Genomic DNA, 27,031 nt, shown 5'->3' with positions numbered 1-27,031 from the left:
ACTCCCGCCGTCGCCGTCGCCCGATGGGGCAAAAGGCTGCTCAACAGACTTTATTGTTTTAGTTGTGAAGTATATAATATGAACTTTATTCTTTTTGTGTATAATTTATATTTTGCTATTCTTAGTATAGAAATATCAAATATTTTTTAATGGTTTATTTATTAGTTAAGTTGTCATTGATCTTACTTGTTGCCACTGCATCAGTAGAAAGAACATTTTCAGCATTGAAGATCATAAAGACTTCTCTACGTAATAGCATGAGAGACCAACTATTGAATGATTGCTTAGTTCCTTACATAGAAAAAGATGTGTTTGATAAAGTTAATTACTAATAAAACTATTATGCACCGATTCCAGAAGATGAAGAATAGAAGACAAATGTTACAACGTGATTACATTTAACTTTTACATTTTGAACCTTATAATTTAATTTATTATTTTTTTTAAAGTTTAATTTTGAACCCCCATGATAAAATTTCTGGCTCCGCCATTACATGCATATCTATACAGTATATTTTTGATCATTCGCTTCATGAATAAATTTCTTATAGTACATTTTTTCTCTTTATTATACAGTATATATACAAAAATTCTACAGTAATTCTTATTCTGTAAATTAATTTATGTGGACAATTGAGAGACTGACAACTCAAGTTGGACAAGCCCAAGCCCAAGCCCAAGCCCACTTGGAACCCAAACCCTAGGTCTTGTCTCGATTGTATCCGCCTCACCCCCTTTGTTAGGGATTTGTTAAAGACAAAGCCTATCTTGTTTCCGCCGCCTCACCGACATGAAAGGGCCACGTCTTACAGATTTTGGCGGGATTAGTGAAGAGATCGAGGAATTAAAGTTCAAGTGCTTGCTACCTATTTTGAATCCCAAGCTAAAAGACCACCTCGGGCAGAAGAACTGGACGGTGAACCGTGTTTTATTACACGGGCCGTCGGGATGCGGGAAAACGAGCTTGGCCGAGGCCGTTATCAATGAGGCGAGAGTGCCGTCACACACAATCAGCGTCCGCGAATTGATGTCTGAAGATTATCGAGTTTATGGTTTGAAATTTTTTTTTGTTATTTACTTTTTTTTTTGTCATTTACTTTTGTAGTCTAGAATCTAGTTTTCTGCTCCAGGATTGATTTGCTAAGTCGAAATTTATTGCTCACTCGATATAACTGAATCTTTCTAGGTGAATCGGAAAGGAGAATTAGGGAGGTGTTCCAACTAGCATACAGTAACGCGCCATCTATAGTCTTCATTGATGAAATTGAGGCAATTGCGTATAACAACTCAAAAGATGATATGAAGAAACGCATTGTTTCCCAGTTGGTCTATAGCATGAAAGAGTCATTCGATCCTGTACCAGGCTATGTTCTTGTGATTGGAGCAACAAATTGTCCAGACTCCATGGACCCTGAATTGAGAGGAAGGTTTCCGGTAGATGATCGTATTGCATTAGGTTTTCCTAATGAAGCTGCCCGGATTGAAATACTCTCCAAGCTAGCAAGGACACTTACAGTTGAAGAAGGTACTATAGATCTTAAGACAATAGCTAGATTGACTCCAGGTTATGTTGGAGGAGATTTGACAGCAGTAGTTCTCAAGACTGGTCTCCTTGCAAAGAGGAGAATTGCAATTGCAAGGAAGAAAAGGATGTCCAAAGATCATAGCGAAGATGAGCTGTCCGAAGATCATAGCAAAGATTGGTTGAAGTTGCCGTTGTCAGATAAAGAACTGGAGAATCTCTATATAACCATGGCTGATTTTGAGGTAGCTTGTTCTCATCTTTGTATAATCATTTTCAATGTGTAAATCCAAAATTTATTCTCCTCTCTCCTTGTCATAATTTATACTAATATTATGATGCACTTATCATTTCTTCTAAGTTCTATCTAATTGATGGCAGGAAGCTGCTAAAATGGTCAAACCTTCTTTGAGATTTTCTGACATACCGAATGTGAAGTGGGATGATGTTGGCGGCCTGCATTCGCTCAAAGAGGCATTTAACCATCATATACTTACACGTATAAAGTTTCCTGAAGCTTGTGAGGTAAATTTGTTTTATTTTATAGTCCTACTTTATTAAATTGAGTTATGCAAGTGAACTTTGACCAGTTTGGTGGTTACGTATTTGTCTTTTATTTTAGTAAATCATACTAGTTTTTTTGTTTAGTAAAACTTTTCCTACTTGCTGTAGGCCCAAGGGTTGGACTTAGCAACTGGGTTTTTGCTTTACGGCCCTCCTGGCTGCGGAAAGACCTTGATCGCCAAGGCTGTGGCTAATGAAGCGGGAGCCAATTTTATACACTTTAAGGTTCTTTTAAGTTAGTATGTACATAAATATAATTGGGAGAAAAATACTGATTTACTAAAATTTTGTTTTTATCAAGGGTCTTGAACTCAAGGCCGAGTGGGAAGTCCGCACAGTATTTGGTCGAGCAAAGGCAGGATCTCCATGCATAATTTTCTTCGACCAGGTACTCCCGTTCTCTTTATTTTAGTTTTTACTATTAGATGGATTATTAGTCTTTTTTCATTGTTTCCTTCCTTTGCTAGAGAGATTACCATTTTTTAAATATATATAAACTACACTTTATCTTACCTTTCTGCTTATTGGCTTTGGTAATTTCTCATCTCTGATCCTCTACATACTTTTTTCCATCAGGTGGATGCACTGACAACAAAGCGTGGTCTGGAAGGGGGATGGGTTGTTGAGCCATCCCTGACCCAGGTTAGCAAATAGTAGTGCTTAGTGCAAATTTTGTTCATTCCAAATGTTCATCTAAATCAGATAATGTCTTCCGTTGCAGCTGGTGAAGGAACTGGATGACACAAAACATAGAAATATTCATGTAATTTGTGCTACAAATAGGTACTACATGGATTATCAAATTTCTTTTCTTCTAGAGAATTGACCCCTTCTGCCCTTATTTGACAATTCTTATATTGCTGAGTTATTGGCAGGCCCGAAGTGATGGATGCTGCTATGTTCCGAAGAGGAGGGTTATGGAAGCCTGTGTATGTTCCCCTCCCTAGTCCAGATGAACGGGGAATGATCTTAAAAGCCCTTGCTCGGAAAAAACCAATTGATGCCAATGTGGACCTCATGGCTCTGGGCAAGCACAGTGGATGTGACAAATTTAGTGGCGCTGATCTCTCCGCTCTGGTTAGCCCCTTTTTCCTTTTCTTCTACTTATTCTGTCCTACAGAGTCTAAACAGAAGGAGTGTAATAGTTTGATGAGAGATAATTTTGACTGTGTTTTTTGCTTTAACCCAACATTAGATGGATGAAGCTGCTATGATTGCGATAGATGGTCAACTATCATCAATGGATACAAGTAGTAGCATACAAGGGACTATCAAAGAGATACATTTCATGAGTGCGTTGGAGAAAATCTCGCCGTCTGTGTCGGACGAGGTGCTTCTTCTCATTAACTAGTACTGCATTTCTCCCAAATTCTCACTTGTGATGTTTATCTTGCCTCATGGTCGCATATTTGTTTTTGGGTGCCGAAAATACAAGAATACAATGGTTTTTTGCGCTCCTACTAGTTTTGCTATCGCGTTATTGAAGTGTTTTGATTTTGTGTGCAGTATGTGAAGAGGTGTGAGCGTTATTCTGAGCAGTGATGGAATGGTTTCAAATCAAGGCAGCCTATATGTTTTGAGTTTTCATTGCAGATTTTGGCACATTGAAGACAAATATCAGTTCATTGTGAGATCAATTAGAAACAAAATGAGACAAATGCATTCTACATGACTGTCTTGATGGATTTGATGAATTAGATAGAATTCAGTTGGATGGATTAAACCGATAGAGTACTTAATTTCAGGCTAATGACATGAAGGATCAATCTTGGTTGATACTATTAGCTTTTGACTCTCTGTCACCAAATTAATTTTGGGCCTCCATCTCAAAATAAGTTAATCTTACACAACCAAATTATTGTTGGCATCTTGTTCATTGACTATATTATATACTCATTGATACTATATACTCATTGTTCATTAAACAAACTGAAAATAACTTAATCTTACACAACCAAATTAATACTTCAAAATTAATTTGCCCTTTGTTCATTGACTATAATACTCATTAATACTATAACAATTCAAATGGTACCTAATTGATACTCGACTCATCCTACAAAAAAAAGGACATTTTACTTTTACATCCATCCAACAAAATTAACTCATTTTCAATTAAGGAAAGTTCCTCTACACATATCTCCCATATACATTTTACTTTACTCTCTCCTCTAAAAAGTATAAATATTTGGTTTGGCATGAATTTAAATATATACTCCATTGATAAAGTAAAAAAAGAAAGATGAAGAGAAAAGATAGTATAAATAGTTAAAGGAAAGCAAACTTCACATTATTAGCAGCGCAGCGTAATGGTGGTAAGTAAATAAAACAACATACATGCTTAATGTGTTATTCCATATTTAAAAAATTAGCAAGTCTATACTTTCAGAAACAGACTAATAAAGAAATAGTAGTTCATATTTTCAGAGACGGAGAGGGAGTAAAAGATAATCAAATGCATATGCTACAGAGATGCTTACATTCTACAACAAAATAATTCAAATCTAATGGTTATAGATAGACAAATTGCAACTCATAAGAAATTAACAATAAGCCCAAAACAAACAATATGTATGTCATGTTGTCTCAAGGTCAAAACTGCAATATCTTACCAATGTTTTTAAGTTGAAAATCACACGAATTCAGATGTCTCAACAAATAATAATGGACAACAACATATAAATATGTGGTAATAAGAAACACTCAACACTTGATTTCCTTCAAGCCATGGGCGAAGTACAAAAATGTTGGATCGGTAGCACCTTCCTTGTAGTATGCAAACACCAAAGAGCTATCGTCGTGCATGCTCTCTCCGAAAAAGCTAACACCACAGAAAAATACTACATTCATCATTCTATAAAAACTATGCAAAAACATTGTAACCTTAATCATAAATGTAGACATATGATGAGTGTGTGTGTGTATAGTAGGTATGTATACAGGCATAAAAATGTATTATAATCCAACAATTGCAATTATTTAAGGAAATGAGAGAGAATTCATACAATTGAAGGTCTTTGAGTTTAGAGACCAGATAGTTGGTTGCACCCTCGATCGACTTTTTGAACTACTCTTGCTTCTCTGCATCGAGCTTAGGGGTCAATATTTTGATGTACTTCTTGATATACCCAATAAACTGCTTCTTGTCAAATGGCGGTTGCTCCTGTAGAAAAAATAGGGTCAGACCACGAAATCCGACAAAACCATAATGAGTACGGAGAACAAAACAAACCTGCAGCCTGAAGGTGTCAACAATGTCAACGACTTTGACAGCTTGGTCATCAACTCCTTCGTCCTCACCGGCACCTTCGGCTGAGGGGTTGACGCCAATGTCGACATCAACAGCTCCAGTAACTACCCACTGTGTATAAGAAAATGCACATCAGAATGAAAATTGAAACATATAGATCAAACAAGAAAAGCAAGAGATCAATCACAGAAAGTTAATGAGTCAAACCTTTCCCTCGACTTCCCACAGACAACCATTCTCAATTTCCTTGTACGTGAACGAGTCAGAGAGGAGTTCGTCACCTACAAATAACATAGCCCAATTAACAACCAAAGACATATGCAAGGCAAATTCATATAACACTCAAACAAGTATAAGCTTAACAATTAGCCTAAGTAAAATACATGGTTAAGTAAAATAAAACTTAAACACAGAATGATAGCAGTAACAATAGCAAACCTCAATCACTGAAACTCTTGAATTGCCTATTCCTAAATCTGAATTGTAGCATTAACCCAAATATTTCATTTACAAAGCACAATCAAGATCACAAGTAATAAATAGGCCAAGATATGGAAGGCAAATTCTTCAAAAGTTAGACTTATGTTAGTAAAATAAATCTTAAAAATCAGTAACAGTAGCAAAAACCAATCTTTAAAACTCTTGATTCATCGAATCCTAAATCTGAATGATAGCATTAGCCCAAATAATTGATTTACAAAGCACAATCAAGCTCAAATCTACCGTAACAGAAAGGTATAATATTTAGTTTAAACCTTAATCCATAACCCAAAAACCAGCGAAAAAGAGGGCATCGAGCGGCAATATTCAGTTAAATTAGAAACACATCTATCGCCCAACAATAAACTGATTATGAAAATCAATAACAGCTGAAAAACAGATCTAGACATGACCACGGAAAACCGTAACACTATTAGCAAATTCAAGTTCAAAATAAAAATAATGCATCTGTATAGATAGAAAACAATATGACAAAATTACCTGTGAGCAAATCTTGATAGACCAACATGATTTCAAGACTTTGAGATCTCAATCAATCAATCCGTAAGCCCACTAATGAGGATAGATTTTTCATCTTGATGATAAAATTTAAAATTATTTTTAGGATATAAGGGAGCCTAAGCTAACTTCATCAAGGGTCATTTTGACATACCTAGTTTATAACAGAAGCATTTTTCAAAATAGTTAATTTAGGAATGATATTCTCACACATAATGTAAAAAGATTCGCTACTTCAATACAAGGGATACCAAGTAAGAGTATTAACTTCCTATCGCTCAGAAGATCATAAAGTTTTCCTCCATATATTTCAAAATAGCTCAGCCACAGCTTGAATCTTTGATTGCGATAAACTGGCTGGTGCAGCAATCTCACAAGGTCTTCTGCAGCTCGAAGAGGTAACGGCTGCATAGTGAATGTCTTGCCACTTCCTGGTAAAATGGGGGACATAATTTTTATCTACCAGCATTTATAAGAGCTCTTACAGAAACAGATACTACAACAAAGCAGACATAAATAGATTCAGAGAGTTCATTTTTTCTAAAATTGGAAAGCAAGCTAAAGTAAAATGGCTTGTAGAAAAAGATGTTCCAAAGTGCTCCTCAGATTAGCTTTGCAATAACAAATACTCCTAGTGTCTCCTTCTATCATGAAATTATTTCATGACTATAGATTTTAAACATGTGCTTGGTTTCAACTTTCGTTTGGTGTGCATGTTCTCAAATCTCTTCTGTCATCTTACTCTACCTTACAAGTTCCAATCATCATAGATATTCAAATATATACAAATGATTGCATACATCAATTATTAGAAGCATAAATAATATAGTTAATATTCCATTCGTTATCTTAATACACACACATAGAAACCTTCACTAAGAATTATCTTAATGTCGTAGAGTGTATAAAATTGCAACAAGAGCTTGTCGCCAAATGGCCGGCTAGAGAATACAAAATCTAAGGATAATATAATAGTCTGGAATTGGTTCGTCCAAGCATAGTTCTTATGATTATACATAACAACATTCTTTCCGGCCCACTAAAAATCCTGACATTTGATCATAAACAGCAAAATTAACAGCTGGGGTTGTTGGACTTTGTACAGTTAATAATGATGAAACAAAGGCAAGACTAGATTACATTTAAGTGAACGTCACATTACATCTGGGAACCTACACATACACCAATTATCAACGGTGTTCAATTTCATACAAAAAACCATTTCCCATGATCAATTATCTTTCAGATGCGTCAATAATGATGCAATATTACGAAAAGCACCTATTACATTATCTCCTAAAGATGATATAGTTTAATATGATTTGATATGGTCTTATATACAGCAGTACAATAATATAGCATGTTTGACATGAAAACATATAACTAAGCTAGACTGCATCGAGATGAATGTCTAAACACTGTGCAAATGGATAAAACAATGGTACTATACTAGTCAATCACACAATAGGTTCAGCAGGTTAAATAGGTGCATTGCTAGGTCAGTGAGAATATTCGCACCTGTTTGACCATATGCAAAACATGTTGCTTTGGTACGTTGAAAAATGATAGGAATTATGGGCTCGACAGTCTTGCGGTATACCTGCTTACACATGTAAAAAGAACCTTAGTGCATGTAAACAATTTTCATCCCAATTTTGACCAAGAGTTTACATCCAAGAACATATTATTACCTCATCATTTGACACTTACTCATCCAGGACAGCATCAAAACAAAACTCGTGCTTCTCTACATATGCAGTCAGGTCAACCTTTATAGTAACTCTCAAAAGTGAGTTCCCAATCTCAGAAAAGAAAAAATAAATAAAAAACAATAAACCCAGGATACTAACTAACCAGCATCAATAATAATAATGTTTTTAGATGCCAAAAACATATCCAAACCTTTAACTGTGGGTTCATGGACTGTTAAATAGGCATCATCATACACAGCCACAACATCATCCTCTTTACGTGCAAGTTCCTTCTTGTTTAATGGCCTCTTACGAACCTAAAATCAAAAGAAAGTAACACATTTACTTTGTACTTGATTATCAGTAAAGTTATTGCACCATATAAGCACAATTGAAGGTAATTTAAATCAACCAGGGAAACTAATCATACCACAACTTTAATCTTAGCCACATTATTTTCTCTTGTGCTCAACTCTTTTTCATTAAAAGACCCGACAGGGGCTTCTGCATCCATCTGTCCCCTTTGCTGCCTGTTGCTTACCCCAACAATATCAGTTTCAAAGGCTTTGGTCACAGCAGGCATGAAAGGAGATGACTCAAATGGATCTGAGATAGCATGCTGAAAATAAACAAATGTAAGTGTTCACTATTAAGTAGATATATTTAGATACAACTGGAAGAATAGAATTTCCAATGTCAATAGTAAGTGTAGCATACATCAGATAAGAGCTCAGTGTCATCCATAGAATGTAAGTCCAAAAGTCCAGCTCCAAAATCCCCCCTGAACTCAGGGGCGTAATAACCCTCTGTTGGAGTAAATGCACCTGAACTCTGGGCAGTTGGGGTCGGGATATGAGGCTCTGACACATTTTCACCATTGAAATTGAGATTCCTCATTAATTTGAAGAGCCTCTGTTTCTCTTCTGCAGATTGCGGTCCATAGCCCTTCATACACCAACAGGCCTCTCAATTAATATAAACACACCCAATACAGACAGAGTGATATATAACACAATCCCAGAGGCATCCTTAACAGGATATGGAGTGGTGGTGGTACCATATGGTTTTAGTCCACACTCAATGGTGTAAGAAAAATGAAATTCATTCAAAATTCTATAAACTAACTTAAGCAAACGGTGCCACTAATCCGAATCCCAACAAAAGCAACGGATGCCGAAGCTCCTCATTTCCACATCCACGCACTTATGCGACAAAAACCATAGCTAAATCATTAATAAGCAAACATTTTCAAAGAACTAATCTTCACCTGCATCAGGAGGTTAGGGAGCAGGCGGTTATCGACTGCATTGGACGACATCGGAGAGGCCAGATGCTGCAATCCAGCAGATTGCAGCCAGTGCGCCATCACAGCATCCCCCGCATCTCCACCGGACACCCCTGGCCCTGCATTGTCATAGAGAGTGGCGCATTGTCATAGAGAGTGGTGGCCGCAGCCGCGCTGCTCTGCTGCATCTGGCCAGCACCGTGGCGCATCGATCTCTTTTGGGGAGCCAATTTCAAGATCTAGTTTTTCACACTTCAAGCAAACAAACACCACAAAATTCCAGAAATCAATAACAATTCGATGCTCCAACCACCAAATCATCATCGAGAAATCGAATTCAACAAAAAAAAAAACAGCTCAAAATTCAGAAACCGTACGAAGAGGGGAGAAATCGGAACAAAAGGCAACGCACTCCGCCACCGAAATCAGCAATCCAATACCAATTCCCTTAATTCACTCACAAATTTCTCGAATTCCTAATGATATCCTACATAGATCATCGCAGAAACAAAAATTAATCGCATTTCAATCAGAATTACATCAAATTCAAGCAATGCTATGGCAAAAAAACAAATCCGTAGCATCCTACCTGAAACAAAATCAATAGAACATGAAATGCAGACAGATGTGAGATTTTTTGTATTGAAAAACAGAAACACGAGCAATTTGGGTCGAAATTTTGTGCAGATTTCAGAGATTGCTTGAGAGAGTGGAAGGGAGGGTCAGATATATGATGATTATATATATGTATAGCTACATTGATATGTATTTGCAATAGCTTTTTTGGCGAATAAATTATTCATCATTGCATTTTATGGATTTTAATATACGCAGATATACGTATATGAGTTTGTATGTATACATTTGTACCTGCAAAAAAGTGTATCTCACAAAAATGTGTGGTGATTTTTTTCGAAATAAAGTAGTAGTACTACTATTATTAATAAACGGCTCATTTTGGAAGTTAATTATCGGACATTTTATGCCCTTGACGTATAGGTATTAGACATGAATTTTAAAAATGTAATATGATGTGTCTTCAATATTTATTGGTTTTATAATACTAATATGTGAGTGAAATGGTTTAGGGACGTGTATGGTTATTTTACGACGTGATAGTGTATATACCTCAAAATGATAATATCAAACATTTAATGACTGTTGGAGAGAGTATATATATAGTACTCTCTTCGTCCCAAAAAAATTGAGTCGTTTTCCTTTTTAGTCTATCTCAACAAAGTTGAGTCATTTCTTTTTTTAACAAAAGACAAAACATTCAATTACTCTTTTTTTCATCATTTACTTTACTCTCTCTTAGAGCATGTCCAACGGCGGACGTCGCGGTAGGACGTCACGGAAGTCCGACCGGACATCCGCCATAGTGAAGAAAAAGGTAGGACACGCCCGTCCCGTGCGCCCGTCGGATGGGCTCGGACGTCCGCCGCTGTGGCGTAGGTCGGACGTCCCGATTTTTATTTTTATTTAAAAAAAAAAACTCTATAAATATGGCTCGTTTAACTTCATTTCATTCACACCACTTGTGTGGACAAGTTTTTCTTTCTAAAATCTACAAATTTCATTTTTTATGGAGTACAATAGGAACTCCCCCAATACGAGCGGAGGAAACACACCCACGTTTCCCGCCGGAACGGAAGGAAACTTTAATGCGGGGATGAATCCCCAAATGGCAGGGATGGCGGGGATCTCCCCAAATGTTCTTAAATATGTACAATTGGATGAGTCAGATAGGTGGGATGATGCCAGGGGCAGCGGGGATGGGGAGTACGCCGCCAAATATGGCGGGGGTGGGTGGGTCGATGCAGCACAGGAGCCCTCAGACACCTAGGGAATCTGTCTATCGCTCATATATAGATTTGTTGGCCGATGATTCCCCTAGTAGTTTCCGAAGACTCAGTACGCTGGCATCGAGACTTTCTCCTTTGAGCAGTTGGGGCAGGAGTTGGGCTATCGCCGATCCGTGAGACTCCCGATGAGGCGGAGCCTGCTTTAAGGGGCAGGGGCAAAGGCAAGGGCAAGGCCAGAGGTGGGGTAAGGGCAAGGGCAACTGGAAAGCCCCGAGCTCTTCCTCGCAAACGGGGGCAGAGGAGGAGGGTGAGAAGAGGTCGATCTGGACCGTGTGGGAAAACGCCGCGCTTGCGAAGGCCTGGATCGGTGTAGTCGAGGATCCCTATATCGGAGCGAACCAGTATATTGACCGATTGTGGAAGCGCATTAGTGAGACCTACCTAACACACAAACCGACTGGGGCGAGGCCTCACACTTCCAAGCAATGCCGGAAACAGTGGGATCGGTTTAGGCCTAAGCTCAGTTGTTTTGCCGCCCTCTACCAAAACAACCTGCGCTTGGCGACCAGCGGCATGTCTGAGGAGGATGTGAAGAACCGGGCCTTGGCCCAGTATCCCGACAAAGAACTGAAGTTCAAAGAGTTTGACCAATGGGAGGCCTTTCTCGTGGTCAGTGATTCGCAAAAGTTTGGTACGGGTGTCGACTCGGGTTGGATGCGGACGAAGATCAACTCTTCCGGTGAGTACAACAGCAGTGTTGGTTCGCACGAGCTCCCCGAAACCGAGGAAGTGGTCCCACTACCACGATCAGACTCCCGCCGTCGCCGTCGCCCGATGGGGCAAAAGGCTGCTCAACAGACTTTATTGTTTTAGTTGTGAAGTATATAATATGAACTTTATTCTTTTTGTGTATAATTTATATTTTGCTATTCTTATTATAGAAATATCGTTTGGTCATATTACATAGTAGTAATAATCTTTTATCTTTCCAATTTTCTTCCGATGCACATATTTATGATGTTTTTAATTAAAAAAATAAAATAATCAATTATGATTGAGAAAACAAATTAAAGAATATAAAAACAACCGATTGGATTTTGAAGCTTCAAAATGCTATAAAAACAAAAAGTCCTGGATTCACCACTGGATGTGGTGGAGAAGCTGCAACTGCTGCTCGAGAAATTCTCAAACTCTCGCTTCATCCTTAGCTCAGCTATATTTATTTCCGGCGGCCGAGAGATTTTTAGTCTTAACGCAGAACAATCGGTGTAAAATTGATGCTAATAATAATAGTATATAATTTCGTAGGGCATATTAGTATTTTTACGTCTTTATCCTAATTTTTGTTATTGTTACCAAACAAATCACGTAACTATTTATCTTTAATTTTATCTTAATTGTTATGTTAAAGCCCGCCTAAATTAATTATCTTATGCTAATTTAATATTCCTACCAAATATGTTTATAAGTGTAAATAAATAATATTATCAGTGGCATGTTTGGTAGGAATGCTAACTCATTTAGGAATGGAATTTTATGAAAAAAATGATCAAGAGTTATCACCCCAACCAAACATGCCACTAATATATATAGAAGAGTGATCAATTGCTAACTATTTAAGTTGATAACTCTGCTAACTCATCAACATGGTGTATTAAAAATGTCAACTAATGACATTAAAATATAATGTGTCATTCAATATCATTTAATTCCGTGATACGCAAGAAAAGTTCATTCTTCAACCTTTTATAATTAAATAATTTGAAAATATTTTTGAGGTATGGATACTCGTAAAATGAATGTCACAGTCAATAGACGATACCTGAATATTGATATATTGATTATTATTTAATTTTTAAATAATATATCAACATTCAAGTATTCTCTATTGATTGTGATATTAGTTTTTACAAGGATTCATATCTTAAAAATATCTTAAATTTTTTAATTATAAAAAATTGAAAAATAAACTTTTTTTTGCATGTCACAAAATTAAGGTTGTGTTCGTGTCATTATTATGGCATTGTTCGTAACTAATTCTTTATGAAAATTTAAAATCATATCTTACATGAATCATTATTAAAATGATAAATATATTAAGATTTTGATGGGTTAGTTCTTAATTTTGTCTTGATTAACTTTGGAGGTGGTAAGACGCTGGTGGCAGATGATGGGACGGTGTAATAATGAGTTGAGATAGAACTTAAAAGCTGATATTGTGGGATCGAGTGAAAAAGTGTAGAATGAAGATTGAATAAGACTAATGACTATGTAGAATGAAGATTGAGGATTCAAAAATATAATAAATCCTTAAAACTTAATATTTTATAATTAAAACTCACAACCCATCGGGCCGGCCCGTTTAACCCGCTAATCCATTAGGGTCAACCCGTTTAGCCCGTTTTGTATTCGGGTAATAAAGTTACAGCCCTAACCCGCTCATATTATCGGGTTGTTCGGGCCGGCCCACGGGTTTCGGATTAAATTGACATCCATAGCTATAAGTAAGATATATATATATATATATATATATATATAGGGTCTTCATCTACCAAAATCAGCCCTTAAGTATAGAAATACAGACTAAACATGGACCGTAAGATCTGGAGATGTACAGTCACGATTTGGCTTTTTCAACATTTTCTGTGGGCCATAATAAGAGTGATTTATGTCATGTAAGGGTAATTTAGGAATGGAAAATACAACGAACCACCCTTTCTGTTTTTCAAGAGCGGATTAATTGGGATCATTAATCCACACGTTATTAAGTGGATTTTTCGGTTCCCGCGCCTTTCAATTCATCTCTTTCACCGAAATACCACCACAAAATCCGCAAACCCTACAAACTTCACTAAAAATCACCCAAATCTTCTGGGCATCAGATCCGCCGAAACCCTAGGAAGCTCTAACAATTGATTCGCCGAAGAAGGGATCGTCTGGGCATCAAAGTCGTCTTCAAGATCGTCTGGAGTGTATTTTTCAACCATGGTGGACACTAGATCTTTTGAAACCAGAACACATGACGGAAAAGGTTTGTATGATTTGTTTATTTTTCAATTTCACCGAAACCCAACTCAAATCTGACCCAAATTTCAATTCCATTTGTTGGCTGTGACCTAGTGTATCAACGAACTAATGTGAAGAAGGAGGCACCGCCAAAACCTAGAGACCACAAAGGTACGTCGACTACATTGTCTGGGTTATTATTTGAAGTAATGAAGTTTTAATTCTTTTTGGGCACTCTGTTTTTTGTTCGCTTGTTTTTTCTTAATCTGCTTTGTTACAAGTTCGACTGAAACACTTCTCGATTTGGTATCTTGGTTCAACATATACCTATTCTCATTTTGTACCTCTGTTTTCTGGAGAATGAGTTAAGTGAGATGTGATATACTTTTTTAATAGGACAAATATGAGATATAATTGATGGAAAATAGGTCATACTATTATTCTTTGTTTGTGTAAAAGGGGATAAGGGATAGGAAATGCAAAGGATTTAACGAACATATACCTATTATTCTTCATATACAGCACCACAGAAGAATATCTCCGCAGACAGTGAAAAGGGGATAGGAAATGCAAAGGATTTAACGAATTCTGAAAAAGGTCAGTAAACATAAATCATAACCTGATATGCTTGTGATTGTATCTCAACTACACAATTGATGTTTATTGACGAGTACGCCGCAATATTAACATTGTTTTTATGCAGCGAGTTTGGAGGGGAATACGAAAGGGATAGATCCGACAGCAAGCGCAAACAATGCGGAGAAAGTTGTAAATATGAATTTATTAGTTTGACACTTTGGAATATAATTGTTAGTACATAATTAAGTGGGAACATATCATAGTTTGTTGAGCCGGTGGTCATTTTAACAAGGTTAAAGTTATATCTATTTACCTTATGTAACTGTAGCTGATGATCCTTTTTGAGAAACTAAGCTGATGATCTCTCAGATACAGTACTACCTCCAAATATGGTTGCTGAAGAGAAAAAGATAAAGAAACAGGTGAAGATATTTTCATTTCAGGAAAAGGTACTTACTTTTAACACAACTCATAACTTGTTGTGATTGATATGATATCTCTATTACACAATTGTTGTTTTACGACATCACCTATTAATATTAACATTGTTTTATTGTACAGATGCAGTCATTGGAGAAGTAGAAATCTTTGCCATTGGGAAAGAAGGCGCTGGAAACTTAAAACATGCTGCAAAAGGTTAAACATTTACATTGGTTTGTTTGACTCGGTGGAATTTATTCTTATCTAAGTAAATTAGGTGGAACATGTCATAGATTGTCCACTGGGAGTCATGCTAAAGTATGGGTAATCAGGGTCATAATAATTCATTATTTGAGTCATGACATAAACTACTGAGTACAACAATGTCTCATACAACCATTGTTAATGGTACTGATATTGCACCTCATAATAAAGTTGGAACATGTCATCAAATGTCCACTCTTATGTCATTCTTAACCACATTGAACATTATGTTGATATAGTTTGCACATCATACTAAGGGAGTGTATACTAAGGGAGTGTGTAAATAATTCATCAACATGACCAATGACAAGGCTAAAATATAAAATATTCAGATGGAACATGTCACATATTCCCCCCTCTACTGTGTATTCTCAGTATTGAGTTGAGTTGTGCTTCTTTATTTTATTTTAATGACTTTGAATGTAATTAATTGTGTCTGTGATGTGGTAATATAAATGTCATATTTGTGTAAGATGTGTATATAACATTTGAATCATATAATATCTGTAAAATGTATTAGTTAGTTGCAAACTTTAGAAACTTTAATGCTTATTCCACTATGATTCAAGAAATTGATGCACTACAGTTTGTGTGCATATAATAATATTGTCATACCTGTGTAGGATTTGTGTCACTAAACAAGGCAAATGAACTGATTATAAGAAAAAGAGCCAGAGCTAAGGAGAGCCTCAAAAATCTGAATTTGGAAACAGCTCGAAGTGATAACGCAGATACCTCCCATGCCCAAGTGACTGGTGTTGTAACTGATTCACCTGATATGTCAAAACGTATTTCGCTTTTATGTAACAACTAATATTATGAACTCTAAAGAATATTATTTTATTTGTTTGAATGTTTACAGGCTCAAAGCGCATGCGAGAATCTGTGATGAATACAAGCGTGCCAGCGATTGATAATAATGACTTTATAGAACCAGGAGAAGTACCAAAAAAACACCTAGGAAGAAGAAGGAGAGTAAGGGGAAGGAGAAGGCGAATGAGGTTGTTGGAAGAGGTGAAGCAGATGATGAGAACATAAGGCACGAAACCTTGAAGCTTAAAATCAGCCCTTGGATGTCATTGGATGTCATTGTTAATATATGTTATTTCATCTGTAAGGTGAGAAAAGCTTGAACAGTTCATGTGATGAGAATTATTCGATACATTGTGTCATAATAAATGAATAACTGTGTCATAGCATTGTTAGGTTGATTTGTGTCATAATATACCAACATTCGAGGCAAGACATAAACTTACTAGGTACAAGAATGCCTCATAAAATTTGATTGAGTTGTTCGTTTCAAACAAACTTAATATAAGTATGACCAAAGAATATTTTCATGTGTTGAACATATTGTAAAAAATAAATACACGATTCTTCTCATGGTTGTAACATAATAAAAAAATCAAATTTAAGCACGACCGGAGAATATACAAACAATAACACAATACAATTAAGCTTTTGGGTCATACTAAACGGATATTCGAGTCATGGAAACGTATGGGTAAACAGGGTCATAATAATGGAATATACGAGTCATGACATAAAATTACTAACTAAAAGATTACTTTATCGGTTGACCCAAAACATCACGTATTCTTCTGGGTCATACTAGACTGAAATTTAAGTCATGGAAAAATATGTGTACATTGAGTCATAATAATCCAATATCGAGTCATGACATTAAACTACAAAGCCGCACACGAATATGACTAATTTCAAACAACCTGCCAGTGCAAATAAAATTGACTCGAAAACAAAATTAAACTGAAGTCACTTCGAAAAAGATAATATGTAGTCCATTAAAATTTGAATTATTAAAATCCAATAAACAAACAATTAAACTGAAGTAACTTCCAACATAACCTGACATTGGAAATACTATGGAGTACAACAAAACCTGAAAGTTGGACTGACATTACTTCAATAAAAAGAATACATGGTATCAAACTTCAGAATTTCTTCTAGACCGACGCTTCTCTTTCTCTTTGAATTTGTCGCAATTCCTACATGGCAATCTAGTGTATTTAAATCTACAACAATAAAAATAAACACAGACAGTGGATGATGATTAACAGCGAATAATAGATGTAGAAAAAAGAACTGCTAAAAATTATTACAGTGTATAATATGTCATGATAGATGCATATTGAGGTCATACAAAAATATGTCATAGTAGCCCAAAAACTAAGTGATACTTATAGTTTTACAAATACTGATAAAGACACTAATAAAAATAATTGATATATATGATATGTCATACTAAGTGTAGATTGAGGTCATACGCAGTTATGTCACAATAAAAATCTAAATAAGTGTATTCTCAAGAATGTCATCGGAGAATGATTGATTATCGACATGGAAGAAGATGGCGTTTGGGATTCCATTTCCAAAAATCTATACCACGATGTAAACCACCATATTTGAATATCAAAACAATAAACAAGAACAATGAAATTTCAGATAATTAAATTATAGGTTAAATACAAACTGCCCGACGAAGTGAGAACTGATATAAATACGATATTATATTGTTGTAACTTACCGCAGATACATGATATGGAAACAAGAGATGCAAATGTAGTAGATTGATGCGACGACGGAATGTGAATGTAATCGGAATTAGCTAGTTTTCAAAATTGTGGAATGCAAACTCAAAGTTTGTGAAGAAGAAGAAGAAGAAGAAGAAGAAGAAGCTGGATACTAATTAGAATGGAAAAAATGAAATGAAGATCGTATGAATCTTCATGGAAGATATGAAGGAGAGAAATTAAGGAATGTTTACTGGAAAGTCACGCTGATAATTAGTTAGTGAATAGAGGAAATAACAATATCATAGGACTTACCATAACTAACGAAATGAGAGATTGACAAAATTGGCCTTTAATGATAATTAGTGATTAAATTAATAATATCTTCCAAATTAATATAGCCATTAGATATTGATCAGATCGGCTAATCCAATGGACAAAAAACGGTCTGTATTTCTTGATTTAAGGCCATACTTGTTTTGATTAAAAACCTATATATATATCAATACTACCAAACTAAGCCCTATAAATAAACCTTAATTATCATAAATACAGATTTGTCCGAGAAGGGAAACAAGCCCGATAAATAAACCCTAATTATCGTCAATACTGATCTGTCCGCCTCCCTCCTCCTTCCTCTCTAACCCTGAATCTCTCAACCTCAGACCTCTCCAACGCCGTCCATCCTCCAGCGGCCAGCTCTGACCCGGCTCCCCTCCACCCACGCTGTCGTCTCCAAGCTCCAGGCTCCAGCAGTCCAGTTTCACGCCACGCCTCCAGACCAGAAGAAGGTAAAACACTACTTGCACCTTCAATTGCACATCCGCACCGTTTGTTGTTCAATTTCTAATTCCCTAATTCTAATTTATCCCCTTTGTTCCAGCAGCCACCGATATGGGAAGGCGACGGAGCGGTGGCAGCACTGGAAAACTGCATTCCAACAATGACCGAATTCTCCGCCGCCACATTGAATCCGCTGGGAAAAGCTACTCGACCGTCGACGAGCTGGTGGACCACCTCCGCTCCTCCTACCCGCACTACTCCCGCCACAAGCTCCGGCCTTTCACGAAGCATGTGGAAAGAGTAATTGCGGTTCACGATATGGACCACTCAGACGACGGCGATACTCCAATCGCGATCAAACGAAGGAAGATAGACGATAAAGAGGAGAAGCTGCTTCAAATTGAAGCGGAGCACCTGAGGCGTCGGAGCGGCGACACGATCGACGGCTGCTCATTGTCCTCGTTGGCGTCGTCTTACTCTTCCGGAGGCGGCGGTTCTAATAATGAAGAGGCGTCGGAGGACGCCGTCTATGGGGAGAAGGTTGAGCCTGAGTTTGATTTGATGAAGTCGATGTTGAGGGAGGGTTTGCGTCGGAAATCGGAGAAACTTGGGGTGGAAAGAGTTAATAAGGAGTCTGTTGAGCTGGAAGTGGTGGATAACAAGGGTATGAAGGAGGTGAATTTGATGAATCAGCAATCTAAATTAGGTCATGATGTCAATAGCAATGATAGCAAAAATGTGAATAAAAATCAGAGCAATCACATTGGTGGAAAGGATGAGAATGTGATCACTGAGGCAATGTTTAAGGATTTAGGTGGTATTAGTGAAGTGATTGAGGAATTGAAGATAAGTGTCATCTTGTCGTTTTATCGGCCGCAGCTAGATCACCACATCGGGGTCAAGCCCATGGCTGGGATTTTATTGCATGGGCCGCCGGGTTGTGGGAAGACGAAGTTGGCTCATGCCATTGCCAATGAGACGGGAGTGCCATTTTACAAAATTGGTGCCACTGAATTGTTGTCCGGAGTTGCTGGTATGAAATCATGTTTACTTATGTTAAACTTTCAATTCTGTTTTTTATAGTGATGCATTGTTGCTATATTTAGGTTATTGTATTTGTATCGATTTTTCGTGTTTTAATCTCTCATCTGGTTATCGACTAATTCACTTAAGTTTAGAAATTCTGTTTTGTAGTATTATACTTCTTTATAATCTAGAATTAGTTCACTTTTCTTAAGTATCTGTTATGCAAAATCTTATTGTTGTTGACATGAATCTTTCTAGGTGAATCGGAAGGGAACATAAGAGAGTTGTTCCGAAAAGCATACAGGACAGCACCATCTATAGTATTCATTGATGAAATTGATGCAATTGCTTCAAAAAGGGATAACTTACAGAGGGAAACGGAGAAACGCATCGTGACACAATTGATGACTAGCATGGATGAATCACACGTGCCTGTACAACCTGCTGGCAATGATGTGAGCTCTGCAAGCTCTAATAGCAGACCAGGCTATGTACTTGTGATTGCAGCAACAAATAGACCAGATGCCATGGACCCTGCATTGAGGAGGCCTGGGCGATTTGATCTTGAAATTGCGTTAGGCGTTCCTAATGAAGCTGCCCGGATTGAAATACTCTCCATGCAAACAAGGAATCTTAGACTTGAAGGTGCTATAGATCTTCAGAAAATAGCTAGATTGACTCCAGGTTTTACTGGAGCAGATTTGACAGCAATAGCTCTCAAGGCTGGTATCCTTGCAAAGAAGAGAATTGCTTGCAAGAAAAGGGATGAGCTGTCCAAAGATCACAGCGAAGATTGGTTCAAGTTGCCGTGGTCAGATCAAGAAATGGAGAATCTCTATGTAACCATGGCTGATTTTGAGGTAGCTTGTTCTTATTTAATCACACACTGATGAAATAACAAATGCTTGGTTTTGTATAATCATTTTCAATGTGTTCTAAATGGCAGGAAGCTGCTAAAACGGTCCAACCTTCTTTGAGAAGAGAAGGATTTTCTGGCATACCGAATGTGAAGTGGGATGATGTTGGCGGCTTGCATTCTCTCAGAAAAGAGTTTGAACTTCATATAGTTAGACGTATAAAATTTCGTGAAGCTTATGAGGTAAATTTGTTTTATTTCGTAGTCCTACTTTATTCAGCCGCGTAAATTGAATTATGTGAGTGAAATTTGATTACTTTGATTGTTTCCTAATTGTCTTTTATTTTAGTAAATCATACTAGTTTGCAATTTTGTAAAACTTTTCCTACTTGCTGCAGACACTTGGGTTGGACTTAGCAACTTGCTTTTTGCTCTATGGCCCTCCTGGCTGCGGAAAGACGTTGATCGCCAAGGCTGTGGCTAATGAAGCGGGAGCCAATTTTATACACATTAAGGTTCTTTTAAGTTAATATGTACATAAATATAAATGGGAGAAAAATACTATTTTACTAAAATTTTGTTTTTATCAAGGGTCCTGAACTATTGAGTAAATATGTGGGTGAAACTGAGTTGGCAGTCCGCACAATTTTCACTCGAGCAAGGACATGTTCTCCATGCATAATTTTTTTCGACGAGGTACTCCCGTTCTCTTTAATTTTGTTTTTACTATTAGATGCAACATGTTTGATATAATGTTTCAATTACATCATATATTGTACAATTTTCTACTACAATTTTTGTTTCTAATGAAAAACAGAATGTTAACATTGGTAATTTTGTCAAAGATACTAAATTTTGAATCTGAAATATGGTGTAATTTACTACTCCGTGTATAATAATATGCATATGATATTGTGATCAACTATAAAAAAAATTTCGCACTGCATAACCAGAATGACCTCTATTGTATATAAAGCCTTTTTTTTAATTGTTTCCTTCCTTTGCTAGAGAGATCAACTTCTTTTTAAATATATATAAACTACACTTTGTCTTACTTTTCTGCTTATTGAATTTGGTAATTTCTCATCTCTGACTCTCTACATACTTTTTCCCACCAGGTGGATGCACTGACAACAAAGCGTGGTCGGGAAGGGGGATGGGTCGTTGAGCGACCCCTGACTCAGGTTAGCAAATAGTAGTGCTTAGTGCAAATTTTGTTCATTCCAAATATTCATCTAAAACAGATAATGTCTTCCGTTGCAGCTGCTGATAGAATTCGATGGCTCAGAACAGAGAAGGGATGTTTATGTAATTGGTGCTACAAATAGGTACTACATGGATTATCAAATTTCCTTTCTTCTAGAGAATTGACCCCTTCTGCCCTTATTTGACAATTCTTATATTGCTGAGTTATTGGCAGGCCTGAAATGATGGATGACGCAATGCTCCGACCAGGAAGGTTCGGAAAGCTTATGTATGTTCCCCTCCCTAGTCCAGACGAACGGGGAATGATCTTAAAAGCCCTTGCTCGGAATAAGCCAGTTGATGCCAATGTGGACCTCATGGCTCTGGGCAAGCACAGTCGATGTGACAAATTTAGTGGCGCTGATCTCTCCGCTCTGGTTAGCCCCTTTTTCCTTTTCTTCTACTTATTCTGTCCACAGAATCAATACTTGTTGCTAAATTTTGTCCCTTTTCTCCTAAACACAAGGAGTGTAATAGTTTGATGAGAGATAATTTTGACTCTGTTTTTCGCTTGAACCCAACATTAGATGGTTGAAGCTGCTACGGCTGTGCTAGAAGATCAACTATCATCAATGGATACAAGTAGTGGTGTACAATGGACGATCAAAGAGAACCATTTTATGAGCGCGTTGCAGAAAATCTCGCCGTCTGTGTCGGACGAGGTGCTTCTCATTAACTAGTACTACGTTTCTCCCAAAATTCTCGCTTGTGATGTTTATCTTGCCTCATGGTCACATATTTGTTTTTGGGTGCAGAAAATACAAGAATACAAGGCTTTTTTGGAAAAATTCAAGTCTCAATGAGACTACAGTTTTGACCCTTCAATCCTTTCCCTGAAGGGAAGTTTAGAGGAGACACCCTTCAATCCTTTCCCTGAAGGGAAGTTTAGAGGAGACTCTTTTTGTAGCAGCAGAGATTTGGTGTAATTTTTAAAAAAAATTATTTTTGCATACATTTGGTGAAAAGATATATATATTTATAGTAAGGTTAAGTTGATGATGAGCCCCGGAGTTGTGGAACGGGAGTTTTATGTGAAATGTTTTGTTCTTTTGTTATGAAAAAGATCCTCATAACCTCAATGTGTCTTTTTATAAATTTGTTTACTCCCTTCTTTTCCCAAATTAGTTTTCTTTTGCCATTTAGTTTGTTTCAAGAAAAAGATCCTCATAAGCTCAATATGTTTTAATAAACGAACAACTAAAAGTTTAATTGTGAAGGAAGATATTGATACTTAGATGGATATCTTTTTAAGACCACCACTTGCAACACTAACAAATGAAGGCAATCCATGTGTAAATTCCATAATGGAAGAAGTGATATGTTGCCTACAACGGATGATCTCTATCTCTGTGGTAGCCTCTGCATACTTCCTTTTTCGATTATTCGAAATTATATTGTAATGATCTACGACATCAGCATTATATGGCAGGCCAGATTAAATAATCATCTTTGCAACTTGCAAAACTTCTTATGCTTCAAACAGTAATCGAACGAAGCGAAAGTCTTGAATAAGTCTCTTTCAGTTGCACGACTTTTGCTGAAAATGTTGCGTTGTACTATTATCTACAGGCTTTAGCATGGAAGAGCTGATGAGCATCCCTGCTGACAGTAAAGAGAAAATATCACGACGACATCACAGTCATTGTGATCGTCTTGGGGACGAACAAACGCACCTCGAAGGCGTCAACGTTGTGCCTATGAAACAGACCAACTTTTTGCAGCTTCTTAGCTTTAGATTCCCTCCTTAGATAAAGGTACATGATAAACTCGGGGCGTAAATATTACTTCTTATAACGTTGCAAAAATCGCCTGTTTGTATGTGGATTGAATATCTTCTTCTGCAAGGTGTAATGCCTTTGCCATTCTTTTGTGCTTCTTCCCTTTTTATCATCAAGAGTCAAGAAGTTGATTCTGAAGATTATTGAATTTGTGGGAGTACTTTTTTTATGGATGAAAATAGCATTTGGAGAAAGGTTGTACTAAAATTTAAAACGAAACTAAAATCGTTGTGTTTTATGCTCGATTCCTCGTGTTGGTGCGACTTCTCAACGTATAAGGCTTTGCTGAAAATATATATATGCCGAATAGCAATAATGAGCATATTGCCAGCAGAAACCTTGGCAATTGTGAGAACTTAACAGCAGATTCCAAATGAAAATGACTAAATAATTTAAAATTTGGATAGATGGAAATATATTAGCATCACTGTTAGTGATAGAGGGCTTAATGTCACGTGATGAAATTGAGAAGAGAGTTCAGACACATAAAAATTTGGGATGGCAAAAGAAGTCATCCCCAATAGTAAACGGAGGAAGAATTCAATCTACTCATGAATCATGATTGATGAGTTGCTTTACCCTCGTCTTTTGGTAATTCTTGATCTATACTCTTGTTGGCTTCCACGTCTCTCGTGCCTCCGAGCTCCTTTGGTTCTCCAAGATCATCCTGCAGTTAAGAAAGATTTGAATGAATGGAGTAGAGCATTTGAAAAAATCTCATATTAAAGCTGAATCGAGAAGCCATGACATGTTGGCATAACATACTGACCCCTAGATTTTTTAGGCTGGCTGCAACGTCTTCCTGCTGCTGTTGGAGAGTAGTCCTCAGCTCTTGAAATTCCTTTGTGTATCAATCAAACAAGGATGTGATAAGTGCGTGTGATTTTACATGTAAGGCATAAGTATGAAGCGAAAGAGGGGAACTGACTGTTCGTAGCTGATCAACTTCAGTATTTAGTGACTTCTTAAGATCTGAGAGCTCCTGTAGGAAGACAGGGAATGGGTTAGTGGATCATATGTGAGGATTCAAGTATCAAATTCATCGAGTTTAGATGCAAATAAAGTTTTTGATCACTATTGATTGCTACGTCCAGACATTTTTGCTGTTTCTGGCTGAGACAGCACACAACTCTTGTAACAGAAGCACAACAACTAAGTTCCAAACTTCTTATATGTGGTTACTCCATCGTACAATTAAAAATACACCATACAAATTACTAGTACTACAATTCAACCATAGAACTAATGTAAATTTGACAACGACTGAAATGGTTCAGATTGATGTCCGACAGACTGAGTTCACCCAAAAAAATGTTAAAGAGTTTAGCCAGAGGTGGGTAATGATACTCAACGCGAATATGTATCACGGGTGTTACAAGAACAGCATCAACCTTCTTTTGCCTGTTAAATAAATCAGAGACTTTCACATCACTCTCATGATCTCACCAGTTGCCCAATTATCCTATTGTTTGGACTACCATGCATCTGATTTTAGCTCATTGCCATTGATTAATCATGTATAAGGATGGCTTTCTTGTCTTGCATCCAAATCCCAGTTCATTGCTCACACTGGTATTGTGATTGATGGAATGATGCTATAAGATACATCACACTTGAGCTATAGTTGGTCTAATTACATCCTAAGCACTGAAAGGTAGAGACTTTTGTTAGTTTGTAGTTTGACAATAAGATAAAAACTTATTCTTGACATCATCCAAATGCATGTAGCATAATGATTGTTTGCTAGCAACTCCATCCAAACTAACACATTCTGTTTCAAGTTACAAGAATAACCTAAGCCGACTATTTCCCACAGAGAACAGAAACACATTCCCACAATCTATGAGACTCGAGATCCGAGACTACAGGACAATAACTAATCAGAATGATAGGCTACATGTTACAAGGCATATCAACTCATCAAGTCATTCAATATCTCCGAAAGAATTTCCAATACTTACATCGCGGTAAACCTTAACTTGCGTATCCAGCTTCATTCTCCAGTTTTGGAGGTCCTAATTCATTGCAAGAAAGGAACAAATTGAACAAATTACTTAACTCAATAGCAAGAAACAGAACACTATATACCATAAAATTCAGTTAACCAATTCCAAACCCTTCATTAGTTCAACTAGCCCTAGTTAATTTCTTCAAAACAGTAAATTAACAAGCCCTAGTTAATTTCACCATCGAAGCAAAACAAATAACTAAATAAAACCAGCAAACACCTGATTCAGTCAAGCGAAAAGCTGAAAAAAAGCATCAAACAGTGAAAAATTGTGTAGAAAACCTGTTTAAGATTCTGTATTCTGCTGACAAGCTCCTGCCGGGATTCGGCCAATTCCTGCAATACCCAAATTCAAAATTAAATTTCCTGAACTCAAAACACTATCCGAAACACGATAAAAACAATAGATTTGCAATCCTCACCGCTATCTTGGGATTCATCGGCGTCACATTCTCCTTTTTCTGAAAAAAAGGGCAAAAATCACTAAAACAAACAAACGACTGAATGAATGAACAAACAAAGAAGATCGAATTGTTACGCCGTGCCTCGGAGAGAGGAGCTGGAGGAGGAACGGATTCCGGAAGCTCCATCGGAAAATCTGCAGCTGAATTGGAAGCGGATTTGGGGTTTGGGTATTCAAAAAAGGCTACAGCAATTATTGAAGCAATAGAAAACCTCACTGCCTTATAAAAGTTGAATTTCGATTTCAAACTTAGGGCGGGCGAATTTATACTGCATATTGTGACGCAAATTAAATGGAAAGAATAGGTAAAATATTTTCTCAAATATCTTTTTTTTTTAAATAAAATTAACTCCTATATGAAGGAGGAAATTACAACTGTTGTTAAGAGGGATCGAACTCGGCACCTCATACATTGATGTCTAAGCTTCGAACTCATCACCTCATACATTGATGTCTAAGCTCCTTGCCGCTAGGACAAAGGCTCAAATATCTTTTTTTTTACTTCTCAATGTTTAGGGTTTAGGGTTTAGTATAATCGAAAGTCGAAATTTGTACAATAATTATGCTTTGGAACAACACATTTTTAAACTTTTGAAAGAAAATTAATTAACTTGGCACAATCACAAAATTTTAAAATATTTTGAAATATTCAGATCAGTATATTCCAACCTAATAATATGTAATTTTGGCCATATAATTTTCTATTTGGAGTTGAAGAACATTAAATTTAATCACAAAATATCACATTATAAAGAGAAGATTACGTGTACAAGTATTGACCTAGTGATAGAGTGATTAATGTTGGAAGCTTCAAATCCGAGCCTACAAGGGTATTTTTCATCCTAGTCTTCAAAGGAACTCAATTCAATCATGATTAGGCGTTTTAAGTCAGCATTGAAGTATTACACAACAATTTTAGCCAAGTAATTGCACTAAGCATAGGAATAATTATTCTT

The 27,031-nt window shown here is 36.8% G+C and overlaps 4 protein-coding genes and 1 pseudogene across 6 annotated transcripts; 2 read left to right on the top strand and 3 right to left on the bottom strand.

The window, feature by feature from the left end:
• The first annotated feature begins 759 nt into the window (after positions 1–759).
• On the top strand, positions 760–3,875 carry LOC148933093 (cell division control protein 48 homolog C-like). Its single transcript, XM_089062464.1, has 10 exons — positions 760–1,052; positions 1,187–1,767; positions 1,904–2,047; positions 2,195–2,311; positions 2,388–2,474; positions 2,663–2,728; positions 2,808–2,869; positions 2,962–3,163; positions 3,282–3,416; positions 3,593–3,875. Exons 1-10 carry the CDS (start codon positions 791–793, stop codon positions 3,626–3,628), a joined length of 1,692 nt encoding a protein of 563 aa, XP_088918590.1. The 5' UTR covers positions 760–790; the 3' UTR covers positions 3,629–3,875.
• A 708-nt stretch (positions 3,876–4,583) lies between these two features.
• LOC148933092 (translationally-controlled tumor protein homolog) lies at positions 4,584–6,597 on the bottom strand. The gene is made up of 5 exons (XM_089062465.1): positions 6,318–6,597; positions 5,544–5,617; positions 5,319–5,447; positions 5,092–5,249; positions 4,584–4,907 (listed from the first exon to the last, which is right to left on the bottom strand). The coding sequence occupies exons 1-4, from the start codon at positions 6,343–6,345 to the stop codon at positions 5,154–5,156; spliced, it is 327 nt and encodes a 108-aa protein (XP_088918591.1). The 5' UTR covers positions 6,346–6,597; the 3' UTR covers positions 4,584–4,907; positions 5,092–5,153.
• LOC148933091 (kinesin-like protein KIN-13A) lies at positions 6,509–10,089 on the bottom strand (annotated as a pseudogene). The gene is made up of 9 exons (XR_016134456.1): positions 9,901–10,089; positions 9,689–9,798; positions 9,294–9,563; positions 8,744–8,971; positions 8,457–8,645; positions 8,238–8,343; positions 8,027–8,082; positions 7,854–7,935; positions 6,509–6,766 (listed from the first exon to the last, which is right to left on the bottom strand). The product of XR_016134456.1 is annotated as a kinesin-like protein KIN-13A (transcript).
• An 8,378-nt stretch (positions 10,090–18,467) lies between these two features.
• On the top strand, positions 18,468–22,905 carry LOC125222606 (cell division control protein 48 homolog C-like). Of its 2 annotated transcripts, none has more exons than XM_048125311.2 (11): positions 18,468–18,707; positions 18,803–19,732; positions 19,984–20,585; positions 20,672–20,824; positions 20,980–21,096; positions 21,173–21,277; positions 21,700–21,765; positions 21,845–21,909; positions 22,002–22,203; positions 22,354–22,488; positions 22,582–22,905. In XM_048125311.2, the coding sequence occupies exons 2-11, from the start codon at positions 18,811–18,813 to the stop codon at positions 22,627–22,629; spliced, it is 2,415 nt and encodes an 804-aa protein (XP_047981268.1). In that variant the 5' UTR covers positions 18,468–18,707; positions 18,803–18,810; the 3' UTR covers positions 22,630–22,905. The 2 variants fall into 2 exon arrangements, with proteins under 2 accessions (XP_047981268.1, XP_088918589.1); XM_089062463.1 differs by having other exon boundaries at positions 18,800–19,732.
• Positions 22,906–23,984: 1,079 nt separating this feature from the next.
• On the bottom strand, positions 23,985–26,309 carry LOC125223487 (uncharacterized). Its single transcript, XM_048126660.2, has 7 exons — positions 26,158–26,309; positions 26,035–26,073; positions 25,895–25,948; positions 25,566–25,619; positions 24,533–24,586; positions 24,374–24,445; positions 23,985–24,271 (listed from the first exon to the last, which is right to left on the bottom strand). The coding sequence occupies exons 1-7, from the start codon at positions 26,200–26,202 to the stop codon at positions 24,161–24,163; spliced, it is 429 nt and encodes a 142-aa protein (XP_047982617.1). The 5' UTR covers positions 26,203–26,309; the 3' UTR covers positions 23,985–24,160.
• Between the last annotated feature and the right edge of the window lie 722 nt (positions 26,310–27,031).

Source organism: Salvia hispanica, chromosome 1, assembly GCF_029641045.1.
Source record: "Salvia hispanica isolate PSC_SH4W2 chromosome 1, Shi_PSC_v1, whole genome shotgun sequence".
Classification (NCBI taxonomy): Eukaryota; Viridiplantae; Streptophyta; class Magnoliopsida; order Lamiales; family Lamiaceae; genus Salvia; species Salvia hispanica.
Note: the sequence above shows the minus strand (reverse complement) of the source record. Positions and strands in the feature narration are given on the sequence as shown.

Coding starts and splice junctions, on each gene's coding strand:
- LOC125223487 (XM_048126660.2), bottom strand. CDS start 26,202: ATGGAGCTTCCGGAATCCGTTCCTCCTCCAGCTCCTCTCTCCGAG. Junction 26,074..26,157: donor CTCCAGCTCCTCTCTCCGAG/GCACGGCGTAAC, acceptor CCTTTTTTTCAG/AAAAAGGAGAATGTGACGCC. Junction 24,272..24,373: donor CCAGCCTAAAAAATCTAGGG/GTCAGTATGTTA, acceptor TCTTAACTGCAG/GATGATCTTGGAGAACCAAA.
- LOC148933093 (XM_089062464.1), top strand. CDS start 791: ATGAAAGGGCCACGTCTTACAGATTTTGGCGGGATTAGTGAAGAGATC. Junction 2,475..2,662: donor GCATAATTTTCTTCGACCAG/GTACTCCCGTTC, acceptor TTTTTCCATCAG/GTGGATGCACTGACAACAAA. Junction 3,417..3,592: donor CGCCGTCTGTGTCGGACGAG/GTGCTTCTTCTC, acceptor TTTTGTGTGCAG/TATGTGAAGAGGTGTGAGCG.
- LOC125222606 (XM_048125311.2), top strand. CDS start 18,811: ATGGGAAGGCGACGGAGCGGTGGCAGCACTGGAAAACTGCATTCCAAC. Junction 21,097..21,172: donor CCAATTTTATACACATTAAG/GTTCTTTTAAGT, acceptor GTTTTTATCAAG/GGTCCTGAACTATTGAGTAA. Junction 21,910..22,001: donor GTAATTGGTGCTACAAATAG/GTACTACATGGA, acceptor AGTTATTGGCAG/GCCTGAAATGATGGATGACG.
- LOC148933092 (XM_089062465.1), bottom strand. CDS start 6,345: ATGTTGGTCTATCAAGATTTGCTCACAG. Junction 5,618..6,317: donor CTATCAAGATTTGCTCACAG/GTAATTTTGTCA, acceptor TGTTATTTGTAG/GTGACGAACTCCTCTCTGAC. Junction 5,448..5,543: donor TGTGGGAAGTCGAGGGAAAG/GTTTGACTCATT, acceptor TCTTATACACAG/TGGGTAGTTACTGGAGCTGT.